Below are 26,594 nucleotides of genomic sequence, written 5' to 3'. Positions count from 1 at the left end.
TCTCTCTCTGCATCTGCCTGCCTCTCTGCCTGCTTGTGGGCTCTTTCTCTCTCTCTTACTGACAAATAAATAAAATCTTAAAAAAAAAAAAAAAGAAGGGACATAACATAATGGGGTCTGTGTTTTAGGAAGAAGGTTTGGGTGTGGATTAGAGTGGGGTGGGGAGGAGGCCTGGGGAGGGACCCTGACGTCTCCGTCCAACTCCAGCCTCTGCTCCTGCCGCCGCCTCTGCTGCCCGTGGGCGTCCCCACATGCATGCGTGTCTGTCCTGCGTGGGCCGCGGGAGCACGGTCCTCAGAGCCGCCGGGAGCCCTGGGCCGGCCCAGCTGGGCCAGGGCAGGGAGCGGGCCGGTCCGACCCCACAGAGCTTGGCAGAGGCTGCGCTCCGCTGATGAGGGAGACGGAAAGCAGAGACGACCCCTGGCCTGGGGCTTGCCGGCGGGAGAATCTGTGTGTCCGCGAGAACCAGGAGCATCACGGAGGGACTCACCTCTGGGAGACGCCGTCGGGTCGACGTGCGGTGTGCGAAGCGTGGGGCATCAGGAGACGAATAGCCCAGCTCCCCGCTTCAGTTCTGAGTGAGACCAGCGGCAGATCAAAGATGAGCAAGTGGCCGCCCAGACACGCCAGGACCCGTGACGAGGGCCGGCGGCATGCGGCCAGGGGACCCGAACCAGGTGGATATGCCCACCGGCTCTCAGGCTCCCCAGCCCCGAGTGTGTGGCTTCCCCTCGTGCTGAAAGGACGCAGGCATGGGCACGGCAGCGCCTGTTTATTCTTCCCTGGTGCGCCGGCCGGATACACGGACAGCCACATACACAGGGACACCTGGCACCGGAGAGCCTCGAGATGCCCGCTCTCCTCATGCTGCCCTGAGGGCAGAGGGGCAGGCACAGGGGTTCTCAGGGAGCGCTGTGCACCAGAGGGCAAGCTAGCCCAGAGGGATACTTGGAGAAGGGGTCGCAACGTCCCTGGACGGGGAAAGGAGGGCCCAGCAGCAGAGTCCCCACGCGGACCCGGGGCGGGGCCCTGAGAGCCTCAGGGATGGAGGGTGGGAAGGGGGGAAAGCCCGTGGGGGTGGGGGATGGTCAGGGTAAGAGAGGAAATGTCTGCCGCTGGGGCAGGGGACCGGAAGGCCAAGGGGCGTGGCTGGCCGCCACAGGGTGAGAAGCCGAGGCTGGGATCTGTGCTCAGAAGGAGGTCCTAAACGCCGTGACTTCTTCCGCAGGGGATGCTGGAGAGAAGGGAGACAAAGGTGCACCCGGACGGCCTGGCAGAGTCGGCCCCACAGGAGAGAAAGGTACCTGCTGCCCCTCGGCCCCGCCAGTCTGGCCCTTCCCAGCCCCCGTGGGGTCTGCCCAAGAGGGTGCGGCCGGTGCTGCTGCTGCAGCCACAGGGAGAGGAGGGCGTGCGGATGCGAGGGGGGCTTGGTGCCGGCGTAGCGAGCCAGGGTGCAGAGTGCGCCGCACGCCCAGAGACAGCACGTCCTGGGAGCGGCGCACAGCACCGGCCATCGTTTGGCTCCTCATCAGCCTCCTCTGCAACATGGGGTCATTCGGGAGTGTTACATGCACACGTGCAATTGGGAGGGTGTGCGAGAAACTCTGAAGGTGTGCCAAACGTTACGGAGGCACGGGAGCAGATCAGGAGGCGTGTGATCAGTGCTAGAGGAGCGTGAGCAGATCAAGAGGCGCAGACAGATGAGGAGGTGTGCAAGCAGTGAGGAGGTGTGCGAACGGATGAGGAGGTGTGCGAACGGATGAGGAGCTGTGCAAGCAGTGAGGAGGTGTGTGAGCAGATGAAGAGGTGTGCAAGCCATGATGGAGGTGGGTAAAGAGAGGAGGTGTGTGAGCAGATGAGGAGGTGTGCAAGCAGTGGTGCAGGTGTGCAAAGGACCGAGGGACAGACCTGGGGAGGGCGTGGGGGGTTCTACAGGGGAAGGCTCCTGTGGCCAGCCGATTCTAATTGCTGAATCTGTTTCCTTCTAAGTACAGTCGTGTAATTCTCCATTTCCCCTGGGGTTGTGCTGAGTCTTACAGGGAGCAGTTGTCCGTGCAAAGTAGCCGCGCAGTAAAGGGGTAGAAGTGCTTCGTCAGTGTTCGCGCTCTGTGCTCTGGGACTCAAACTGCGGCCCGTCCCGCTGGTCCCCCAGCCAGTCCTGCAACACTGGAGAGCGAGGCGGTTTCCAGTTTCTGGAAAGTTATTATGACGATGCAGATAAAGGCCACTGAGTATATATATATTCAAGCCCATGCACTGTTTTTTCACTTTTTTGAGGTACAATTTATGGACATTCTCCTTTTGATGTACAAGTGATGACTTTGATAGCTGCGTCCACCCGGGAACCTTTGTCACTTCGAGACCCAACATCTCTGTCACGATCCTTCCATTAGCCTTAAGGATTTCTATTTCCTTTTTAAAAAATTTTTAAAAAGATTTTACTTATTTATTTGATACAGACAGAGATCACAAGTAGGCAGAGAGGCAGGCAGAGAGAGAGGAGGAAGCAGGCTCCCCGCTGAGCGGAGATCCTGATAAGGGGCTCGATCCCAGGACCCTGGGATCATGACCTGAGCTGAAGGCAGAGGCTTAACCCACTGAGCCCCTCCAGGTGCCCCTGATTTTTATTTCATGTTTTCTCCTTTACTCATTAAAAAAAAAAAAAACAACAAAAAGCCAGTTAAAAAAAATAAATGAACTACTGTCCTAGTTCAAAGTTCGAAGCATATAAAATGACTCACAGTGAACGCTTTCCTACGTCCCAGGCCCCTGGCACCTTCCCCAGCAACAACGCTGGTGGTTGACTTCTCTTTACAGACGTATTTTATGAATCAGCAAGCACACAGGCAATACACCCGATTCTTCTCTCCTCTTGTACGAACAGTCGCACCATATACATATGGTCCTGAATTTCCCTCTTTGACTTAACAAAGCGCCCGGATCCTTCCACAGAGCACAGGCACGCCCCCTCATCCTCTTGTGCGATGACCTGCTCTCCCATGTGTGAACTTGCCACGCTTTAACTGGTCTCCCATTCCTGGAGGGGTCTGCTGTAGAGAATGATCTCGGATGTGTCATTTGTAAATGTCTGCGAGTACAGCCTGAAGATAAACCGTGTAATTGCTGGATCAGAGTCTGAAGATAAACCGTGTAATTGCTGGATCAGAGTGAGGTGCATTCGAAATCTGGGTAGAGGTGCCCTCGGGGAGATTGAGACAGTGTCACAGGCAACACAAGGAATGCGTCTCCTGCTGCCCTCCCTGACTTAGGGAAGCCGCCCGTCTGACAGTCATAAAATGCCACCTTAGTGAGTATGACTTCGCTTCTCTTATTATGAATGAAGTAGAGTCATCATCTGGGCATTTAAAAGTCATTCGTATTTCTTTTCTGTCTTTTGGGTCTTCTCTTATTTTTTCTTTGGTTGTCTTCTTCTATCTTTAAAAAAAGTTTTAGGTTCTTATTCTTGATATCTAAGATACTTTTGTACTTGTGTTTTCTGTGCATATCTCTGAGTATTTCCTTCGAATAAGTTGCCTTAAGTGGAATTTGGAACTTTAAAGAGGCCATCTGGGCATACATTCTCATGCCGGTCCATGCACGTCACCCCTGAAACGAGCAATCTTCCCGAGGTTTGGGGAGCACTTCACCCCTGCAAATGCAGGAGTGAGTGAAGCAGGAGCACCTCTCCCGGGGCCCCTGCAAGAAACAAGGTAGTGGCCATCCCCGCAGAGGCCAGCCCAGCTGACCAAGTGGAGAGCTGACCAGGGGGCCGGCGGGGCGGAACTCTTCTCAGAGTTCTTGGGTTGTGATAAGTTAACAGTATCGCAGAACTAAAGTGCTTGTAGTTTTTATTGTTATACTTTTTATGGAAGTGGGAAGGAGAGTAGACAGATTGTCTTATTTTATTACTGAACTAATTATGAAATTTGCAGAGCGATAGAAGGGATTTCCTCTACTTCTTTGTGTGGGCGATTTTATGTTTCACAGTCAGGAAGGAGATAGCTCCCCTACTCTAGACAGTCTCAAAGTCATTTCACAATCCTATTTCATCGATTTTTTTTTTCAAAGTAACCATGTTTGAGCTCAGCATGCAAGTGGCAGTTGAGTCCTACCTTCATTAAGTAACTGCCTTGTTTCCAGTTTTTCCAACATATGCTACGGTAGAAAGTTTATCTACACCTGACGAGGTGAGAAAATCACCATAATAAAACCACTGAGAGATTGGCACTTACTTTAGGATATTTCTTTTTTTGTGCCTTTTTTTGCTTTCCTATAATTGTAGTGTCCACATAAATTTGCATCTTACTTCTTTTTTTAATTAAAAAAATTTTTTTAAGTAAAACAAATTTTTTGATGTAGTGTTCCATGGTCCATTGTCCGTGTACGACACCCAGTGCTCCGTGCAGTCCGTGCCCTCCTGAATCCCCACCACCGGGCTGCCCCATCTCCTCCCTCCCCCCCTGAAACCCTCAATTTGCATTCTAGTTCTTAAATTTAATGTGATCATTTTTCATGCTGTGAAGTAACATTAGTGGATGCCCAGTGTCCACGGGTAACTTAAAAATCCCACCCTGGGCGGAGTGCTCTAGTGTGGAGTTCTCTGTGGGGTTAGGGCGGAGAGAGGAGCCTGGACCGGCCCTTTACAGCCCCGTGCGGCAGCGGCCGGGTTAACCAGCACCACTTCCTCTGAGCACGCCAGTCCCCGAGTCTCGAGGGTGGGGCTCATCAGGAGTCTGGCACCGCCACTGACGGAATGAGCAGCTCTAGTTTGGGGTGTTTGCTGAGTGCAGAATACAGAGAACACGTGAACCCAAGTTCATGTACTTGGATCCCTGAGAGGTGGAAGCAGTTATGCGGAAATGTCGGAAGTATCTTTTGGGGCGATCTTTAAGAACAGGATCGGCCCTGACGTGACACATGGGAGAGAATCAGACACAAGAATCAGATACAAGAACAGACACGACTGATTAAAATATTTACACAAAGACAGAGAAAGGACAGGAAAGAAATAACCCAAAACGTCAGTAGTGATTTCTGGGTTGTAGGATTACAGGCATTTAAATGTTCTCTTTACTCCTTTCTGTGTTTTTAGTACTCCCAGCAAAGACTGTGGCCTGATTTTCGATGTCAGTGCATTTTTGTAACCGGAGGCACAGGTGTGTAGCCTCTGGCGGCCCCCCGCAGACATGCTGACGCGGTGCTCCGGGTCCAGCCGGCCGTGGAGGGCCGTGGGCGACCTCAAAGGCGCTCCGGCCCCCCTGCAGGAAAGCTCCCAGGAGGGGTGACCTCAGCTGCCGTGGCCTCTGTATGGCAAGGGCGTGGGGCGGGAACTGTGCTGGGTCTCGGGGTCCTCCTGCCCTCTCTCCCCCGCTCCCCTGCTTTCCTCCAGCCCCGGAGGCTTCCTGGCTCAGCCCGGTTGAGCCGAGCAAGGCCACTGTTCAGGTGCGCTGCTCCTGATGTCCAGTCTCTGACTTCTATAGCTTCCGGAAGGCTCTTCGCTCAAGGGGAGTGAGAGTTGCAGAAACCAGAGGCGGGTGTGGGGGGCAGCGACTTGCCTGGTTTCAGGGTGTGGGCAAATGGACTGTTGACTTTTTCATTTTTCAGAAATTATTTTCCCTGGAATCATTTTTTCCGTGTAAATATTACTGGGCTCCTTGGGAGGTTTTTAGAATTTTATTTATTTATTTTTTAGACTTTTAAAAGAAGATCTTATTTATTTATTTGAGAGAGAGAGAGAGCACAAGCAGGGGGAGCAGCAGGCAGAGGGAGAGCAGGGAGCTCGATGCGGGGCTCAATCCCAGGACCCCAGGGTCATGACCTGAGCCGGCGGCGGATGCGCAACCGACTGAGCCACCCAGGCGCCCGTAGAATTTATTATTGTTCAAATGTCTCACATTTTACTGATTATCGCTCCCGCCTGTGAGCTTTCTCCTGTGTCCACTTGCGCTGCGTCGGGTCGCCCGACTGGAGCGCCCCGTTCTCGTCTAGAGACTCCGCCACCGATTTTCAGTTCCCGATGGGTCTCTGCCTGCGGCCTTTCAGCCGGTGTCCGTTTTATCTTGCGACGTGATTTCTACTGGTGATAGCCTTTGGGAAATTGTTGGAAGACTAATAGCTCCTGTTGGTGACCTTGCTAGTGTGTGACGGCGGTGTGCGAATTCCCTGTGGGGTTACGGGACTGCCGTTTCCGGAGCCGCTCCCCGGCCTCGGCCTCTCTGGGCTCCCACCCTGGTCTGTCCTGCGGCAGCCCTTCCTCCACGTGCCAGCTGGCTGCTTTCTGCCGGCTCTGCGTCCCATCGAGGACCTTCTGGCCGCAGGACAATCTCACCGCTGATGGCTCCTGGGACACATGCCCGTCTCTGGGGAGAAGCCAGGACAGGCTGGAGGCCACAGCTGGGTGGGGGTGGGGTCCCTGAACCCGCGTCCCTGCCCCCGCTCAGGCAGCTGTGGCTGGGTAAGGCAGGGCACAGAAGGTCAGGTACTATGCTTCTCGTGGAAGACAGGATTGCAGGTCCCCCAGACTCACTGGGAAGGGGAGGCCGTGTTCTGCAGACACCCACTTGCCCCGACACCGGCTCAGAAGCCTTGGCCAGTTGGGCTCTGACTCGGCCAGCCAGGGCGTGGGTCCCCTTGTGGTCCTGGGCCGCAGGCAGTGGGTCCTCCCGCTCCCTTCTGGAGGTGCTCTGCTGGGACGCAGCGGCATGGGACTCAGAGCCCCTCTTCAGCATCTTGTCCGACAGCTGCAAAAATGACCATATGTAGGCCTTTGTCCTCAAAGTCTTCCATGTTTCATCTGAGGCTCCATGGCCTTGAGCTGTGTGAGTTCTGGCTATGCCCCAGAGCCACTGTTCTTCTGGCACCTTCTCTGGGTGATTCCCCCTGGGTGAGGAGGGTCCCTTCCTTGGATGTCCATAAACCACTTTCCGTAAATGCTGTAGAGCAGGGCTTCCTGCCTTTTGGATCGTCCCAGACTGGACGGATCCGTGGTCGCCGACCCTGTCTTCCTCCTCAGTCCCTCCTTCGGTCTTGGACGAACTCCTTCCTTCGCTTCCAGGGCCAGCGAAGAGGCGGCAGGAGTCGCCCAGTGCAGAGCGCTGCTCCCGCTCCGGCCGCTCGAAGTGCGGGAGGGACCCTCAGGGTTCATCGAGACCCCGCCTACTGCCCACTGCTCCACGGGGACCACCCGCAGGAGCGCGCCCAGCCCGGCCTGCGTGGTGGGTCTCACGGGCTCCCCGGGGTGGGGTGCGGGGCCGTGCGTCCTCCTGGCCCGGGGCTGCTGTGGGCCCCGGCGGCCGGTCCCTCGCCCTTTGCTTCCTCGGCGGGTTGCTCTCCCTGCCCTCTCCCTGTTCTTTCTCTTTTTTTCATGCTCCGTTTGAAAGGTGACAAAATACGGTTCAGCTAAGGTAGAAATATTGGAGAAGAAAAAAATATTATCCTCATGTATAAGATGAGGTTATTTCAGTGAAATTCATGCTGTGAGGTCCCGGGTGTTCGGTGGGGCGAGCTGCACAGGTGGCTCGCGTCCTCACGTCGGGGCCCGAGGGAGACACCCGTGGTTCTCCAACTTACTCTTCTCCAGGGGAAGCAGCGTGAGTGTGGTGGTGTGGGGGGCCGGGGCCGTCACAACCCTCCTGCCCGGCCACCTCCTCTTAGGGCTTCCCAGGGCGCGAGGACCGAGAGACTCAGAATCCATTAACTGCCTAGACTCGCCGACCACCCTGGCATTGAGGCCTGAGGGACACGTCCCCTGGGGTCCTCGGGAGTGGTCCTTTGTGGCAAGTCTTGCCAAGTGTGCGGTGGGCACGGCGTGCCACAGCCCTGTCATGCCCGTTTCTTTATACACCAGACTCCAAGCAAGATGGTGGGCCCCTGGGGCAGGCGCCCTCACTCTCTTCTTAGGGCTCCAGGGCCTCCCGGGAGATGTGGCACCTGAAAGCTCCTCACCCATTGGAAAAGCTCTTGAATTCAGTATCTTCGAATATCTTTGCAATCTGTAGTGACCCCATGCCCTGTGCTGAGGGTCTGGGCGGTGCATCTGTGGGCCCTGCTCCAGGAGGTAGAGGGCAGGTCTGTGGCCACGCCAAGCCGGGCTCTCTGCCGTCTGCTGACCGCAGGGCTCGCTCCCCCGATGCCTCTCAGACTGCAGGATGCAGCAGCCCGCTGGGCTCTCGTTAACGTGCGGCTGAGATGCGGGCATCCATCGGCAGACGCCGCCCGGAGCTGCTGTTCGCGTGATGTGGCCAGGGCCTGCCGGTGGGTTGGGAGGTGACGGGTCCTGAGTGCCCGCACGCCCTCGCAGCCCGCTCCACCGCTTGTGCCCACGTGGGTCAGGCCGCAGGGGGACTGCCTCTGGCTGATGTGCGTGTGCTGGGCGGGGGTCTCAGCTCAGCCCACGGAGCAGCCCACGGAGCAGCCCCCCAGCCCGGCCGGGAACTTGAACAAGAGGAAGTGCGTGCAAGCTGACGAATCCCTTTTCCAGAACCACAAGCCAGGCCAGGGTGTGCAGACGCCTCCCGCTTTCCTCTGTCCTCCATTGGAGCAAGGACACTCCCCGCCTTTCTGGCCTGCGTTGCTCTGCGGCAGCGGCTCAGAACTGCGTGGCTGACACTGCTTCCAGCGTCACCTTCGTTTTCAGGGCTCTGCGTCCCCAGACGCTGCTCAGACGAGATCGGGGAGGCTCCTGGGCCACTTGCCTTAGGCTCTGGGGACCCTCCTGGCACTCGGAGGTGGAGGGTGACCCCATGTCAGTGACAGGCCCTTCATTACAAGTCGCTAGGGAAGCTGAATTCTGAGTGCCCCTTTGCCCTGATCCCACTTCAAAGGACTGTGTGAGATCGTCATTAAAATTAATAAGAGTTACCTGCCTGCAGTGAGCGGCTCCCGTTCTCTCGTGCCTTGTGCGTGTCTGGAGGACAGACGTGGTCTCGCACACGTCTCATTAGCGGGTGCAGGGGCATTACCTCGGCTCCCGGCTCCCGGGGGCCTCGGCAAAAAGCTCTTCAGGCAGAAGGGGACGGGGCTGCAGCGTCTGGTGCATTTCTAATCATCTCCTGCAACCGAGGGACAGAGACGTGTGTGGTTTTTGCAAGAAGCTTCTTGTCGTTTGGAGGAGCAAGAAGACCTTTCTGGAAGCGGGAGAAGGCGGTAGAGCTCTTGCTCTGACCCGCGCTCCTTGGACAGCCTCTGGGTTTGCAACCACAACAGTCTTCTGCCCCAGGTTACCTCCCAAGAAGTGTCTGCAGGTGAAAACAAGTGAGCTACGCCAGCCACCTGGGATTGCCCTGGAGAACCTGTCAACAGTCTCAGGGGATTGGTTCTCACCCTTTCTTTTCAACACACCGGAGAGATAAAACATTCCTCCTGGAGGGATGGCCCCTCCCATGATAGGTGTAGGGGGTGAGGCATGGCACCGGCGCGAGTGTATAGGGGCTGGGGGACCTCTGGGTGCCCTGGAGGTCTGGGCTCAAACCCAGCTGATGGTTACCAGCCTCACAGCCTCGGGTGGTGTGCTTGTACACATGCACGTGTGTGTGGCATGTGTGTATGTGGTTGAACAGGTGCAGACATGTTTGCACACATGTGTGCACACACGGGGCCTGTGCATTAGCATGTATGGGCGTGAGCATGCACGTGTGTGTGTGTGTGAACACTGCCCAGCACCAGCGAGGGTGGCTCTTCCCGGACTGCTCCGTCGGAGCACGTGTGCAGCGGGGTGGGCTCTCTGACCGCCCGTGGGGCCTCCTGTACGGCCACAGCACCATGGGGCAACGACCAGGTCTTCTCGAATCTCAGGGCCTGCGGGGCCGGCCCAGTGGAGGAGGCTGAGGTTAGAGCAAGAGGGACAGGCTGGTGTGGGTAAGGCAGGGCAGCCCGGCAGCCGTCCCGCTCCCCGCTGGCCGCATGTCCTCAGCCTCTGAGTCCCAGCCGGGCGGTCACAAGCCTGCGGCGCTGAGTCCTCAGCCTGGCTGCTGGAAACTGGCTCAGTGCAGGATGTCCCTGGTGCCGGGAAGCCGCTGTCCCCAGCCTGGCGCGGGTCGGGAGCCCCGGACGCGGAGCAGGGGCCCCCGTCTGTGTGAAACTGTTCCCAGGTGCTCAGCGACACAGGTGCCGACCACCGCCGTGATGCGTCTCGAGGGATGAGGACGCTGAGGCTCAGAGTGGGTGACGTGTCCAAGGTTGCACAGCTCTGCCCTGGGATCAGGGTCTCATCTGCCTGGCTGTGGAGTTCGTGCTCAGGGTCACAGAATGGCAGTCTTCCCTCGAGTGCTGTGTGACTCGAGGTGGGTCACTCTGAACTCGTTTCTCTTGGGGGTGCAGAGAAATTGTCCTGGTCTTCTAGGGCTGCCGTAACAAATCCCACAGACGGCGCTGCTTAAACACGGACATTTGTTCTCCTGGGGTTCCGGAGGCTGCTGAGGCCAGGTGCCGAGTGGCCGGCTCCAGCCGGGGCGCAGTGAGGCCTCCTCCCTGGCAGGGGCACCCTGTTCCGTGAGGCCTCCGGTTTTCCTCGGAACGCGCCAGGCAGTGTCCCTCTCTTCTCCAGGGGCAGGAGCTGGGTCTGGTACCCGCAGGGGACAGTGGCGCCTGGCGTGAATGTTTGGCTGTGTGATTCAGAGATGGGCGGACAGCCCACGGCTCTCCGGTCCTCTCTGGTTATAACTTGTCCGCGACAGCAGGTGTGTGCTGGACCCCAGGGCGGCCCAGGGGTGCGTCGTTCTGCGGGGGTGGGGAAGGCACGTTGGCAGCTGTACTTCTGACGGCGGGTGCCTGCATCCAGGGCTCTCCTCCGCCGGCACGCGTGGGGCGCCGGAGCTGTCTGGGTGGGTTAACAGGGCGCTGGTGTCGTTTCGAGTTTCTCAGCCCGGGCCTCAGGGAGAAGGGCTCCCCTCCTGCCATTCTTGCTGGGGTCTTCCCGGAGGGCAGGGACCCTCCATTCACGTGCCGGGTCCACCCTCACTGCCGGCCTGTGCACTGATGTGATGCCCACACTCCTCCGTACCGTCGGGTTTTGGGCGGGAAGGCACATCCCTTTATTCCCCGGGCTCTGGCGACCCTGCCCCGTCTCGTGGGAATTTGGCCGGGGTGTTCCTGTGTGTTGGAAACAGTCCTTCCTGCTGGTCAGTGCAGGTGCGAGTCCCTGGGTCTCTCTGGGCCTCTGTCTTCCCATCTGAAGAATGGGTTTGCTGGGACGGTCTGCACCGAGACTTCCTGCTCGGGCACCATCTTCGTTGGAGCACCGTAGGGACCTTGTGTTGTACTTACTCCGTCTGAACGTCCCCACGAGGACGGGTACGGAAGGTCACAGCTGACCGCTGCTGACTGCTGAGTGACAACAGCAGAAGGACCTCACGTTTGGGGGAGACAGGAAAGTTAGGAAAGCTTAAACACGAGGTCCTCCTGACCTTTATCCTGCAGCTCCAACTGACTTTTCCCACGCTCATGGTCCATTCTGGATGCCAGGAAGGGGGTGCACTCCAGAGTTAGGGGACAGAGAGCTCAGCCGTTTGGAAGCAGGCTGGGGACGGGAGGCTGCCCCCGTGGGGGCACACAGGGTGTGTACGCCTCCCAGGGAACCCTGATTTTCTGCAGAATGCTCTTCGCCAGCGGCTGTGCAGAAACGCTGCAGTCAGCTCCGGGATTCTGACCTCATCAGTGGGCACGAGCGTTGGGACAAGGGTGGGGACGTGGCCGGCCGGGCTGCGGAGGCAGACACCACACGCTGGACCACTGCAACAGCAGACCTGTGTTTGTCACTGTGTCGGCGGCTGCACGTCTGAGATCCGGGCGCCGGCCTGGTCAGGCTCTGCCGAGGAGGTCGTCCTGGGCAGCAGATGGCCGTCTTCTCTCATGCTGGAGAGAGACAGCGAGCTCTGGTGTCCCTCCTGACTGCAAGGGCCACAGTCCCGTGCTGGGCAACCCGCCCCCTCCCCACGACCTCATCGGACCCCACTCACCTGCCAAGGCCCACTGGCAGCCCCCATCACAGGGGGCCAGGATAGCACTGGGCGGGGAGGACACGCTTCAGTCCCCTGCGGGAGGTGACGGTGGGCAGGCCACGCGGGGGCACTCAGCCTGGGCGGGGGCCGCTCCTCGGAGGAGCAGACAGCACGGACTGAGTGCAGAGGGAGAGGCAGCGGGGCGAGCAAGTTGGAGGGGCGGTTCCGGGGAGAACAGGGCTTGCGCGGCTGCAGGGCCGAGTCGTGGAGGTGGAGCAGACCAGCGCGGGGTCTCTCTGGCACGTGGCATGAGAGCCGCGGGGAGCAGGGGGCAGAGCCACGTTCTAATCCCTGGGTCAGTCTTGGGACAGGCTGTGGCGGAAGGGGCCCCAGAGGCGTTCCAGACCGTGGCTTCCAGATGGCGGGGAGCGTGGTGGTGGCCGAGCACCTGCTCCTGCTTCAGCGGGAAGTAAGGCCCCTTCCTCACTGCCTCAGGCAGGCGGCAGCCTCTCCCCGCGACACTGAACTTGGGGCACGTTTCCCACAAGCCAGCGCTCAGCGGTGAAAGCCCCGCTGTCTGGAGCAGGGTTGCCGGGGGCGAGTGTGTGACGGGCTGAGTGCTGGGCTCGGGGTGATTGAACGCGGTTTGCTCTTGCTCCCTTCGCTGCTGGCTGCTCTGGGGGCTCAGCAGTAGGGTCACTGGGGGTGAGCCTGTTCCGGGGACCCTGGTGGGGGGAAGGGCCGGTCAGGAGCCTGGAGCAGGTCAGCAGTGACCCAGGGTCCTCTGGCCGCAGGGGCGGGAGGGGCAGGCCTGGCTCCGGTGGGCCAGGACGGAGACGAGGAGCGCGGAGCCAGTTCTCAGCGCTGTCCCCCACGGACCCCGGCCCCACACAGGGATGGGGCGTTGAAGGGCTGCCTCCCACTAGGCAGCGCCACCTCCACACCCTGCTGCTCCTTGCTCGTGGCCCTGCGCTAACTCTGCCCCACGGGGAGCCCCCCCATGCTCGGCCCCAGGGTCCCCGTGAGCTCCCAGCCAGAGGTCCATGCCTGGCCTCATCCCAAGGCTTCTCTGCCGTGTTCAGCCGCTGACCCCGCTCCGGCCAGGGCCTCACGCTTGTCCCTGTCTCACCACGCAGCTCCGACCCTGTGGGCACCCCTCCTTCACCGCCCCGCAAGGTCCTCTGGGCTGCCCCTCCTGTGGGGCCACCTCACCGCTACCACTCACTGCTGGTCTGGGGCCTTCGCAGAGGCGGCCGCTGCGGGCCCCGCCAGACATTCCTGCCGTGCGGGTGCCCCCGGGAACAGCCTGCTTCCCGCTCCTCCCCCCTTCCCTGCCTGCCCAGGGGCCTCCCCAACGTCACCCGCTCCTGACCCCTTCCCAGAGGTGGCCTTCTCCCACCGCCCTCCCTGCCCCCCGACCCTGCTCCTGGGCACCTGTCTTCGGCTCTCACCTGCTGCCTGGCCGGGTGCCCTCGCCCCTCCCAGCCCCTCTGCGTGTCACCAGACGCGGCAACCCTGGGTCCCCTTGCCACTCTCTTCTAGCTCCCCACCTGGAGGTTTGTGTCCCTCGGGGCACCTTCCCCACCCCTCACTCGCCAGGGCTGCCTCACAGCCCCTGTCCTGCGTCAGCACACCTGTTACAGGTGTCCGACCGCTCCCCGCCTGCCGCCGGGCTAAGTCCTGCTGCGCCACGCGGAGCTCACAGTCCACAGGATCTGTGGCCCGAGTCGTCTCTGTCACGGCTGGGCCAGCCTGGCCTCGGCCTCCCTGGGGTCCCCGCCAAACGTGGTGCCAAGAAGGGGGCACTGGCTCTCAGATCTGCAGTCGCAGCTCTGTCTCGGTCCTGCCGTACACCGGCCGCATGACCCAGACCAGCCTCTCAGGCCCTCGGGGCCTTGTCTGTGCAGGGATCGCTTCTGTGAGCCAGCAGGAGCGTGGGCGTGAGGGTGCTTCGTGAATAAGTGTGTGAATGTCAGCCATTTCTGTGTCACGGGGATGCGTTTCCATGTCAGCCGGGCTTGTCCCCAGGCCTGTGTTCTGTCCTCTGACCTCTGTCTGTCTGCAAAGCTATGAGTTCCGGGCTGGGAAGTCCTCAGGTTTAAGGTGAGAGTCGGCGTCAGAGCAGGACAAAGCCTTATCTGTATGCAGCACGAAGTCCCTCCTGTCCCCTCCCTGCTGCGGAGGAGCTTGTGCTCAGTTTCCCTTAGTTTCTATGTTAAATGAAGTCTGACCGCGTGTTTCTTTTACTAAGTGTTCTGTGTGTGTGCGCTGTTTGCCGGCTGGGTTTGCGGTCTGGGGTCAGCAGCGGACCAGCAGGGACGGCCCGAGAGTTCGAGAGTTTGAGAGCACCTGGGGGAGGACACGCCCTCCGCCCGCATGACCCCTGCTGGGAACGGGGGAGGACCGCCGTCCTGGGTCTTAGCGCGCCGGTCAGTGAGGACGGTCCTGTGGGGTCAGGGCGTGAGGACGGTCACCGGGCCAGCCTGCAGGGATGGGCAGCGTGGGAGAGGCTAAGTGAGCTGCAGGGCTGACCCTCCAAGCTGCACGCAGGGAACGGTGGCGCTGTGTGGCCAGGCCCTGCTGGAGGACTAGACCCCTCGGAAGCGTGTGACGGAGCATCCCTGGACCCTCCTTCCCGCCCCCTCCTCCAGCTTCCTGCGTGAGTGAGGCTCCCCCCTCGGGGGAAAGGAGCCTCGGTGGTCACTGCACACCCCGCTGAGGCTTCCCGGCTCCCGAGAGCAGCCCGTGTGCCCTGGATGGAGCGTGACTGCTGGACGTGGGCCGGGCTGGGGCGGAGCAGCTGCTGGACGTGGGCCGGGCTTGGGCGGAGCACATCTCTCTACCGATGTGAGCGCAGAGCAGGAGGGGCCTGGGCTGAGGTCTGGACGGGGACCCACCGGTGGTCTCCTTGGTTCCGCAGTGCGCGTGGCTTTTCGGGGAGGTGTGTCCTCCTCTGGGAAATCTGTCAACAAGTGACCATGAAGAGCCTTCGGGGGTCAGTCACGGAAAGATGAGAGCCGTACCCGGTCCGTCTCCTCTCGTGTGCGTGCACGTGCGAGTGTGCGTGGGTGAAGTTAAACGGGAGGTAGGCTGAACTACCTGCGCACCAACCAATTTTGATCTTGTGTTTTCCGCAGGAGCCGTGGGCGACAAAGGACAGAAGGGCGGTGTGGGTCGCCATGGAAAAGTCGGTCCCATTGGTTCTAAAGGTATCTGCGACGCACCCCGCGTCCCATATTCCCTCCCAGGCTCCCGGGGCGGGCGCTGGAGAACGCGTGCAGACTGGCCAGTTGCTTCTTTCTGTGAGCTCTACACGTGATACCTCTGGTCCCAGGGTCTGCCTCTGGGGCCGCTCAGGGTTGCCGGCTGGCTGGGTGCCCACCAGGGTGGGGTGAGCATGCCCCGACCTGCGGATTCACGGGGCACCCTGGCGGAGAACTGGGGGCGGCTACTCAGACAAGACCTTTCACTGCCACGTCTGTAACCAGTTTAAGGAAGCACCGAGCCCCATCTGAGTAACAGGAGGCCTCCAGAAACACTGTCCACTTCCAGCTTCGGTGACTTTTTCAAACCATGTTGGGGGGGTGGGTTTCCATGAGAATGGGACCCAGGAGGCAACAGCCAGTTGAGAGCAGCCGTTTAGGGACAAGACACTTGTCCTCGTCTGCGGCTATCTGGCGACCTCATCTGACCACACAACCCTGCAGCGGGGACAGGCCAGGAGACTAAGGCCCAGGCAGATAAGGAAGGCTCCGAGACACCCAGTCAGCAAACACTCTTGGAGCACCTGGGACGTCCTGCGCCTAGCCCCCGGGCCCCGAACTTTCAGAGAGCGATCCCGATCCCGTGGAGGTCTCCCCACCTCCCCCTTGGTGCTAAGGAGGGGCCCAAGGCCGGGGAGGACTGGTGATTGGGAACGTGGCTGAGCCTGTGTGGCAGGGAGGGGCTCAGGGTGGTCTGCCCAAGCCTGGCGCTGGAGTCCTTCAAGGCCTCATTAACCTGCCGGGGGGTTGAGCTGTGAGTGGGTTCGGGTGGTCGGTTCTGACGGTGCCAGGCACCGCCCCCGGACGCAGCTCGTCCCTGGCAGGAAGGGGTCCTCGGCAGGAGGGTGGCAGAGACCAGCCAGCCCAGCATCTGTCTGGGGAACCCTGCGGGGAGCACCTGCTGGCACGGCTGCTGGCTCGCTCCAGAGCACGTCGGTGTGTGCGGCAGGAAGAGGGGCCGCTGTGCTTCCCAAAGGCTTTGAGAGATGGTGGTAAAATCGTCGTAACGTGAAACTGGCCGTGTTAGCTGTTTTCAGGTGCGCAAGTCCGTGGCAGTAAGCACCTTTGCAGGTTGAGCAGCTGCTCAACCTTCTCACCCCCCGAGAGGAGCCGTGTCCTGGTGAGGCGGGGTCTCTGGTCCCTCCCTCGGCCGCGGTCCCCCCTCCTCTAATTCCAGTCCGTGAGTCAGTGTGTCCGAGGCCCTCACGGGTGTCTGAGGCCCTCACGGGTGTCTGACTTACCCACTCAGCGGCACGTGTCCAGAGATCATCTCCTTCCTTCTTAGGGCTTGATCATGGCATCTCTATCTGTTGAGAGAGAACTGGGTTGTTGCCCCTTTGTGCTGGCCACTGAGTAGGGACACGTGTGCCTTTCATGTACGACGTGTGCTCCGGGCAACGCCAGTGTCTCACCGAGGGGCCGTGTGCAGACAAGCCCCTCGTTAGCTTAGTTTACCTGATCTGCTTCCTGGGCCTGGTTGGGCTGACCTTGCAGACCTCTCCAAGCCCCGAGGCTGACCAGGGAGTCCCAGGGATGCTGCAGACAGGGCTGGCAGGCTCCCCCGCTCCCCACGTGGACAGGATGCATGGAATCCACAGGGGGAGGGGGCGCTGCTCCTGCCCCTCCCACACGACTGGGACGTTCAGGTTGTCTCGGGGAGGAGAGAGCGCGCTGCGGGAATATTCAGGTGCCTTTAATAGACTTGTCTAATTTTAGAGCAGCCAGAAAGTGTTGTTGGCACGCTGTGTCCAACCCCTTGGCTTTATACGCTGGGAGGCTGGGGGGTGGGGTGGGTTGTGTGGCGTGTCCTCTGTGGGAGGCCGTGTCTCAGGCCAGGCCGGAGCCCACGTGCTGCACTGGGGGGGACTGTCCCCAGGTCCAGCCAGGTGCCAGCATCACTGTCTCCCGGCCGCCAGGTGGGTGAGACTTGGAGTCAGATTTAGTTGTTCCTGACCCAGGGGTTCACGACATGGTCTCGACAGACCGTTCTATGACACAACCGGGACTTGTTGGACTCGACTTAAAGAAGGGGGTCCGGTCATCTCTCCGATCTCGTGCTAGGCGTATGTTCTAGGTCACATCGACAGAGCCCGAGGTAATCACCTTAGAACACAACTCCCTGTGTTCACAGCAAAGACAGGGTCTGCGGGAAACACTAGGGCATCACACATGGAAGAAACGACATTGTGAACTTCGGCAGTTTCAGCCTCAAGGGACGTGCCCCACCTCTGCTTGACCTTGCTTTCCTTTTTCAGGCGAAAAAGGAGATTCTGGTGACATGGGACCCCCTGGCCCCAATGGAGAACCAGGTATGGCACACGGGCCGCCGGGCTTTAAAACATGCATGAAAATTTGCACTTGCCCCTGTTTTATTGAGAGATAATTAACATATCTTGCTGTAAAGGTTTAAGGGTTACAGGACAGGGGTTTGGTTTACAGATAATGTGACACGATCACCACCATCGCTTCAGCTAATATCCGTCTTCTCATAGAGACACAATAAAAAGAAAAGAAAGAAGAGAAAAGGGGAAGAATGATCGCTGGGATGAGAACTCCAAGGACTTGCTCTTACCAGCTCCCCCGTGTGTCCCACGAAGGGCCGTGGTCCTCACCGCGCGCACCGCATCCCTGGTGGGCGTCTGCACCTGCCGGCCCCTTGCTCCGGCTCCCTCCCCCCACACGTGGAAGGGGGAGCCTGCAGGGTTGGCCCTTCTCTGCCCGACTCGCTTCCCAGCAGTGATGACTTAAGGGTCCATCCTTGTTATCACAAATGACAGGATTCCCTGGGGCGCCTAGGGGCTCAGTCGGTTGAGCATCTGCCTTCAGCTCAGGTCATGATCCCAGGATCTGGGATCGAGTCCCGCGCCTGGCTCCCTGCTCAGCGAGGAGTCTGCTTCTCCCTCTCCCTCTGCCTCTTCCCCTGCTTGCGCTCTCTGTCATGTTCCCTCTCCTTCTCTTGTGCGCGCACTCGCTCTCTCTCTCTGAAATGAATAAACAAAATCTTAAAACAAATGACAGGGTTTCCTAATTGTTTGCAGCCGAGTGTCACTCCATGTATACATGTCACAGCTCATGAACCCTCCTCCGCGGATGGACACGTAGGGTGGCTGGCTGGTTTTGGTTCCTCTTGGAAACAGTCTTGAAGGGCTCCCATTTCTTACGGGGCTTATAATGTCGGAGAACCAAGCAGGAGGCATCACACGCTGAGATTTCAAGCTGTGCCATGAAGCAACAGGAATGGGGCTGCTGTGACACTGGCACGGTAACAGTCCCACAGACCAATGCGGCTGCTGTGACACCGGCACGGTAACAGTCCCACAGACCAGTGCGGCAGCACCGAGAGCCCAGAAACAAACCCAGGCACATTCAATAAGGGAGCCATGAACACTAATGGAGAGAAGACAGTCTCTTGGGAAAACAGGACCATATGTAGAAAAGAATGAAACTGGACCCCATCTTACATTGCTCACAAAGACTAACTAGAAATGGGCCAGAGACTTAAATGTAGGACCCGAGACCCATGAAACTCCTGTAAGAAAACAGGAAGGAAGCTCCCCGATGCGGATCTTGGTCTCGGGTTTTGGGGTATGATGCCCAGAGCAAAGGCAACAAAAGGAAAAGTAAGCAAGTGCGACCTCATCAAACTCAAAAGCTTCTGCAAAGCAAAGGAAACCACCAACCAAGTGAAAAACTATTAGCAAACCGTACATTGGGTGATGAGCCGATCCAAAACCTGCAGGGAGCTCATACAACACCTCAGCAAAAGAGCCGGTTAGAAATGGGCAAGGCAGCTGGACGGACATTTTTCTCAGGAAGATGCGCGGAAGGGTGACAGGTACGTGAGAGGAAACGCAGGCTCTCTAGTCATCAGGAACCAACACCACCATGAGCGGTCACCTCGCACCTGTCGGAACGGCTGTGACCAAAACACAAGAGCAGCAGGTGCTGGCGAGGAGGTGGAGAAAGGGGACTGTCGTGCACTGTCGGCGGGAGTGCAGCCTGGTGCGGCCGCTCTGGAAGACAGTGCGGAGGTCCTCCAGAGGTAAAAATAGACCTAACGTGTTCTCCAGCGATCCCACTTCTGGGAGTGTATCCAGAGCAGGCAACACTAACTCCGCCGGATGTCTGCACCCCCGTGTTCACAGCAGCGCTGGTTACAGTAACCAAGACGTGGGGAAAATTGCACTCGGCACGGAAGTGCGAATCATGCAATGAAACCCCTGTGGTCCGGAAAACGGAGTACCCGTGGCTGGCATCCCCTCTCCTTGTCTGTCACACCCTCTCCTAGACTATTTCAGTATTCGACTCCCTTCTACCTGAGTATTTTCATGTCCTTCTTGGGACCGCAGTGCTCACCGACCACACGGGTCGGCTCAGATACCCCCGTCCCCAAGCGCGTGTTCCTCACTTCGAAAAGCTTCCCCCTTCCTCTGACCACGCGCTCCTCGGGAAGCACGTCTGCGCTTTCTCATTCCGGAGCCCCCTGCAACCTCCTCTGAAGCCCGAGAAGGTCACCCGGGACCCTGGCTGCTCAGGAGACGTGTCCAGCTTCCTGGTGCCGATGGCGGTGGCCTCTCTACCTGCCGTCCTGCGGCCGCGGCCCTCTCTCTGTGGAGCTTGTCTGCTGCCTGTCCTCCTCCGCGCGGCTGCTCCAGCCACATGCCCCCTCGGTGGCCCCTCCTGTCTAGACTTACCTGTCCGCATGCTTGGCGCACGTCCTCCATGTCCCGCTGTTGACGGGGGTCCAGCCACCCCTCGCTCACGTGGCGTTTCCCACACGGGTGTTGTCCTCTGTCCCACGCTACACACATCGCCCCCCATGGTTCCACGCTGTCTCCGCCATCCTCCACGGTCCCAGGCCGTCTGCACCGCCGTCCTGTGTCCTGTCCCTGCATCAGCACCTCGTTCAGGCTCTTGTGACCTCCCTGTGAGCTTGCCGTCAGGCCCTGGGGGACCGGGTGGGGGGATCCTGGAGCCGAACGGGCTTCCCAGTGGTTGGGGCTGACCGTCCCCTCCAGACCGCCGTGTGTGGGGGCACGTGCTGGGATCTGCTTGTTGAATCAGCCCATCTTTCTGTGTCTCCACCAACCGTGCCTCCACTTGCTGTCATTCACCCTGATGGTGACATTCAGAGAGTAGCTCCGGGCAAGCTCGGAGCTTGGAAACTGGCGACGAAAGAGATGTCTGAGTAAGAGCCCTTGTCTGGAGGGCTCCTCCGCGCTGCGGGGGGAGGAGGAGGAATGGCCGGTGGGCGTGGATTTGGCCACGTGAGGTCACGGGAGGGATGGCAGCGCCTCTCATGGCCGCCTGTGGATGCGGACGGTCCCGCAGGGAAGAAGAGTGGAGGGGCGCGGGGCCGGCCTGGAGGCCACGGCACGATTTGAAGGCCACGGAGGAACCAGCCTCCTGCTTGTCACCGCAGAGAATAATCCAGAAAGCAGGGCAGCCCTGGAGGGCGTGGGCGCGGGTCTGGTCTCAGACGGGCTCTGCCCCAGAAACGCGCCCGGGCCGGAGTGTCAATGAGCCGCCGAGTGTGGAAGCGAGGGTGCTCCAGACTCTGGGGTGGAGGACGGTGAGGTTCTGGAAGACGGGCCCCGTCTCCTGCCGGGGATGTTCTATCTGGAAGTGCGGCTGCGCTCAGCGCCGTGGGCTTTGCAGGGAGAGAGGAGGTCCTGCCTGCGGGCTGTGGTACGGCCAGGGCAGGCCGGACATGCTCCGGTCCGGGGAAGGCAAGGGGCTGGCAGTGGCCAGGTCCCCGAGGCTGGGGACGGGGAGCGGGGCGCCGACAAGTGGAGCTCCTCATGGCAGCAGCTCAGGGGCCCCGGCAGGGCCAGGACCCCCGACCAGAGGTGGCACGGCTGTGCTGCGTGAGGGACCCTCAGGCCCTGGGGCCCCGCTGTCCTCAGACGTGCTGGCTTCTCTGCATCTGCATGTCCCTGCCCCGAGCCCCTTGTCCCCTGAGCTGCGGCCACGACTCTACCCCCAGCCCCATCTCCCCCACCCTCCCCTCTTCCCACCCAGACCTTGTCTCAAAACGGGTCAGTCCTGGTGCCGCCCCGTTGATGTCCCTGGGCTGCTTCTCCTTGCCTTCGGGATGAAGCCCGGAATCTGCGTCCCGGCCTCGAAGGCCCATGGGGTCTGCTGGCCCAAGAAGCCTTCTGTCTGGGTGGGGGGCCGCTTTCCTGAGCCAGCCCCCAGTCGCCTCTAACACGGGGGGCCGGGTCTCCGCAGGCATCCCGTGTGAATGCAGCCAGCTGAGGAAGGCCATCGGCGAGATGGACAACCAGGTCACGCAGCTGACGACGGAGCTAAAATTCATAAAAAATGGTATGCTCTCCGCGTCTCCCTGCTCCCCCTCCCCCCCAACCCCGAGACCGAGGGGCCGGGCGGCGGGTCCCGCCCGCGCCCACGCCCACGGGCGGCGGGACTCGCGTGTGGGGCGCACCGAGCGTGTTTACAGAAACGCGAGTGCTCACTTTCCAGCACTGCCCTCCCCCGCAGCTGTCGCCGGCGTGCGCGAGACGGACAGTAAGATCTACCTGCTGGTGAAGGAGGAGAAGAGGTACGTGGACGCGCAGCTGTCCTGCCAGGGCCGCGGGGGCACGCTGGGCATGCCCAAGGACGAGGCCGCCAATGGCCTGATGGCCGCCTACATCGCGCAGGCCGGCCTGGCCCGCGTCTTCATCGGCATCAACGACCTGGAGCGGGAGGGCACGTTCGTGTACGCGGACCGCTCGCCCATGCAGACGTTCAGCAAGTGGCGCAGCGGCGAGCCCAACAACGCCTACGACGAGGAGGACTGCGTGGAGATGGTGGCCTCGGGCGGCTGGAACGACGTGGCCTGCCACGTCACCATGCACTTCCTGTGTGAGTTCGACAAGGAGCACGTGTGAGCGGGCGGCCGGCCCCTCCGCCCCGCCCCGGGCCGCCCCTGCCCCCCGTGCCCCTGCCCCCTGCGCTGGCGGCCCCCAGCCCGCCGGCTGCGTTTCTGGGCCGTGGACAGCGCGGTGCTCGGGAGGGAGGCCGCGGGGCTGGCTGGGGGCCTGGTGGCCGAGGAAGTCACCTGTTAGCCCTGCGCCGTCGCCTCCTGCTCCGTGGGGAATTGTTACTCAGCATCGCTCTGCCTTTGTCCAAACTATACAATAAAAGCTTGAAATACGACCGCAGTTGAGCACAAACAGTGGCAGCAGCGTCTTCCGTTCCCATCGGCCCTTCCATTCCCGCGTGGAGAAGAAGCTCTCCCTCTGGCCCACGTGTCTGCAATTGCGTTAAAACGTCTGCTCCTTTTCACTGTGACCTAAATAGGGGACATTTTGCTTGGGGCAAGCGCAGGTTTCGGGGGAAGGAAACCAAAGCTGTGTGCAGCTGACGTGCGAGCGTGTGGTGTCCTCGTGGTGTCCTGTCCCGTGGGCGCTGCCCATCGGTGACGGACGACTCGCCCTGGACCGAATTTTGTGACAACAACATTAAGGATCTCACGGTATCCATGGATCTGGACTCTCCTTGGGGTGCAGGCGGACCCCCTTCTGCCCACCGGTGGTGGTCGTGGGTTGGGTCAGGCTCCTTGTCACGGGGGCCTTTCCATGGGCAGCTCCCGCATGGCGGCGGCTGCGTCAGAGACACGAGCGAGACCTGATCTGGGAGGTGGTGCGCCGTCCCACCACGAGGGCGTTCTGTCCACGAGGGGTGACCCCCCAGGTCCTGTGCGCGCTCAGGGAGGGGACATCACAGCGTGTAGACACCGGGAGGCAAGTCCGGAGGGGGCCGCCACAGCATCTGAGGTCCCTTTCCTTTTTGGGCATCAACCACACTTCTTCATGTTTCAAAGAATACAGCACAAGGGCATGGCCTCTGCCCTGAGGCGGCTTTCCAGCACCCCGCACGGAGCCCCTGCTCTTTCAGTCTGAGCGTGGGTCAGAGGTGAGCACCGGCCTTCTCATGGGCTCTCCTGGCTCGTGTGCTGTCCCGGGGGAGCCCCGGCCCCTCGGGGTCTCCTCCCCCCTTGGAGGCAAGGGGGGCAGAGGGCAATCCCTCTGAGCTCTCATGTCCCCTCCACCTCTGGAGAAGCGGGAGGGAGCTCAGCGGGTCCCGCTCCTGCTGCCCCTCCTGCATGTGGCTGTCCTGCCTTGATGCCCACTCAAAGCCAATCTGATAGGAGATCAACCACGGGGCAGAAGACAGATCATTGCTCCTAACTTAATCCCCGACTTCTCAACAAGGGACCTGTTCCCAGGGCAGGGGGGAGGTTCCTGGCTGGGGTGAGAGCCGGGATTCACGAGGTGCCGCTGACAGCACGGAGCTCTGCTCCTTCAAGCCCCCGCCCTGGAAGCGTGGGCGGAGGTGGAGGAGGGAGCCCAGCCCAGGCAGCTGGTGGGGCTGCAGACCCGCGGGTCCACGCTGCCATCCAGCGGCGGGAGGAGGCCATGCGTCTGCAGCCGGGAGCGCGGGGAGTCGGCGGGACACAGATGCTGGGGGTGGGGGCTCTTTAGGATGGGGGGTGTGTGCGCGCATGTGCGTGCTTGTGCGTACGTGCGCATGGGTGTGCATGTGCGTACGTGTGCGTACGTGTGCATGGGTGTGCATATGTGCACATGCGTATGCGTGTGCGCGCTAGAGAGGAGGGAGCAGTGAGAGGCAGGGGGAGATGCTGCGGAACAAAGGGCAGGCAGGCAGGGAAAGGAGAGGCTCTGGCCCCCGGACCCAGGGGAGCCATGTCCTTCAGAAAACCCTCAGCCGCGTGGTTCCTCCTCCACATCCCCAGGGCGGTGGCGGCCATCTAGACGGACAAAAAAAGCCCACTCCGGGGAAGGATCGGTGGTTCTGACTGTCGGAGGCGGCGGAGCTAGCTCTAGGAAGGGGATAGGATTAATCTCCGGTCCCAGCGTCCCCGCACAAAGCCTGGTCCAGGCCGGGAAGATGACACAGGGGCGTTTCTGTGGGGGCAGGCTCGGGTCCCTGACTGGTGTCGTGAGACTGTCCATCATTCTTCCGGGGGCAGCATAGTGTCCTGTTCCTGCCTCATTCAGACTTGAGCAACGACTCTCGCTGTCTGCCTGTGCCGGCCGGCTGGCCGGCTCCCCCTGGGGCTGTTTGGACAGCGTGCTCACCCTAGTTCCTTGGGGGACTGGGTGGGCAGGTGAGGACCGAGGGACAGTCACCAGGCGTTACCCACATCAATCCAGCAGATCCGAACCAAGGGTGGGAGGTGTTTCTTAGCCGTAAGCAAGAAAATCAGAGTCTGGCTAATTTAAGCAGAAAGGGGATTCGTTGAAAGGTTTTTGGAAGTTCACAGGAATTTTGGAAAGACTGGAGAGCCTTTGGGGACCATGTAGAAGGGAACAGAGCCCATGAATCATGCTGCAGAAGGGCCCAGCTGCTGCTCTTGCCATACAAGCTGCATTGGTATCTCACTGGCTCACCTCCAGAGTCTGGAGGGCAGGTCTGTGTGGGTACGTACTGTCCTGTGGCCATTTTGTGCAGCTGCACAGGTTGTGCACTGCACAAATCCAGAGAAGCCATTTCACAGAACTCCCACACGTGGCGGCTGGTGTCTGTGCCCGAGCTATAGAGGAGGCTGGGAAAGCAAAGCACAGAGTTTTCAGTATCTCTGGTGGAGGAATACTGCTTTCCAAGTATGAGCATAAACCGAATGCGCTGTATCGGTTCGTCTGTGCCGTGCAACGGCCTACCCAGAGCTCAGTGACTTCAAATAGTAACCATGTTTTTACCCATTCCCCATGATTCTAGGGGTCAACCATTTGGGCTGGGACAGCAGGGTGGTTCTTCTGGTCACGGCTGGGCTCCCCTGTCTCTCGGCAGCTGCCCAAGCAGTCACGCCTCGGTGGGCAGGCCAGGATTCTCATCCTCAAGTGACCAGCCCGGGGGTGTGAACAAGGTGGCAGTTCCAGAAAGCAGGAGTGGGCCCACAAGGCTGCCTGAGGCCCAAGCCCTGAGCAGGAACGATGTGGCTCTGTCACCTTCTATAGCTACGTGCGAAGGTGCGTCCGGATTCAAGGGGCCACATGGGGTGTGAGAAGACGCAGCGGGATCTGGACGGTTGTGGCAACGTTTGCAACCTGCCACCCACAGGGAAAGGGCAGGTATGTCCCGACAGGACAGTGGGAGCAGGAGGGACCTTGCAGGTGGTCAGTAGGAGTTTGGTGCGCGTGAACAGGAGGGAGGAGCCCCGAGGGGACGCGCGCTGCAGCCTGGATCAGGTCCTTTATTTCTGTCTGAAGGTGCAGCAGGCGCTGTGAGCTGCGGTGGGTCCTGCCGCTCAAAGTCAGGGTCTGGGAGGAGGTTGAGGCACAAGGTGGGTTGTGAAGGCAGACGTTTCTAGCATAGCGCTGGGGCTCAGGGGCAGTGGGCTGCTTCTGGCTGTGGTGTCCTGGCCCGTGTCAGGCCGTGCCTGTGGGGCCATGCCCAGCCCCGGTGACCCCGAGAGACACCCCGCCTGCTTCATCCACGGGCGCAGATGGCACAGAGACAGCACCCCGAAGCAGGAAGAGCCCACGCCTGCAGTCCGCGTTCTCGCTGCCGTGGGCCACCCTGGCCCCAAACCTTTCTACCTGTCATCCCCCATCAGGGGCCCTCGTGGGGGTCAGTTACCCACTGCTAGGTCACAAACAACCCTACAAGCCGGCAGCTGTGTACTGTCTTGCACGGGTTCTGTGGCTCAGGAACGTGGGAGCAGCTGAGCCGGCTGGCTGGTTCCGGCCCCGGCTCCTCTGGGGCTGCTGTCGAGGTGCGCCGCGGGCGGCTCTCAACTCCAGCCTCTGGGTGAAGGGTCTGCTCTCGCCGCTCCCATGGCCCCGACGGGCTCCATCCAGCTCCGGGCTCTGGGACCACCGCTGTGCTGGCTCTCGTCTTCCTCCCCCCCCCACAGCGCCGTCGAGAAGCACGGGCACAAAGCCAGGAGGGCTCGGTTTCCACGTCGCCGCATGTGGCATGGAGCACGTGGAGCTGAGTGAGGCAGGGGACGTAGACTCTAAATTTAATTCAACTTCTATTAAATTAACTTAAATTTTATTTTCATTTATTATTATTTATTTGAGAGAGAGAAGGAGAGAGAGTGTGAGAGAGAGCACAGCGGGGGATGGGCAGAGGGAGAGGGAGAAGCAGACTCTTGGCTGAGCAGAGAGCCTGATGCGGGGCTCGAAACCAGGACCCCAAGATCATGACCTGAACGGAAGGCAGACGCTTTACAGACTGAGCCACCCAGGCGCCCCTTAACTTCAACTTTAGATTTGATTTTAAGTAGCTAGTGGCCGGACAGTGTGGCTCACAACACCCTGTTCTCCAGGTCCTGGACCTGCCGCCCGGCACCGCCTTGCCGCGTGCAGAGGTCCAGACTCCCGGAGCCTCCCAGATCTGCAGTCAGAACCTACACCGTAGC

General features: G+C 60.2%; 1 protein-coding gene across 6 annotated transcripts in view; it reads left to right on the top strand.

Annotated features, from left to right (window-relative positions):
- LOC101670087 (collectin-11) overlaps positions 1-26,594 on the top strand; it is a 69,348-nt gene that overhangs the window by 12,966 nt on the left and 29,788 nt on the right. For 2 of the 6 annotated variants that reach the window (XM_013052881.2, XM_045084919.1), the window contains exons 3-5: positions 1,229-1,300; positions 15,074-15,145; positions 17,455-17,508. In XM_013052881.2, the coding sequence (XP_012908335.1) occupies positions 1,229-1,300; positions 15,074-15,145; positions 17,455-17,508 (198 nt within the window). Of the gene's footprint in view, positions 1-1,228; positions 1,301-15,073; positions 15,146-17,454; positions 17,509-21,430; positions 21,527-21,700; positions 22,378-26,594 lie in introns of those variants that run through there. The other 4 variants (XM_013052882.2, XM_013052883.2, XM_045084920.1 and 1 more) reach the window with 4 other exon arrangements.

This window comes from Mustela putorius, unplaced genomic scaffold, assembly GCF_011764305.1.
Source record: "Mustela putorius furo isolate JIRA1106 unplaced genomic scaffold, ASM1176430v1.1 tig00000813_pilon_pilon_pilon, whole genome shotgun sequence".
Taxonomy (NCBI): domain Eukaryota; kingdom Metazoa; phylum Chordata; class Mammalia; order Carnivora; family Mustelidae; genus Mustela; species Mustela putorius.
This window is presented reverse-complemented; position numbering and strand designations above follow the sequence as displayed.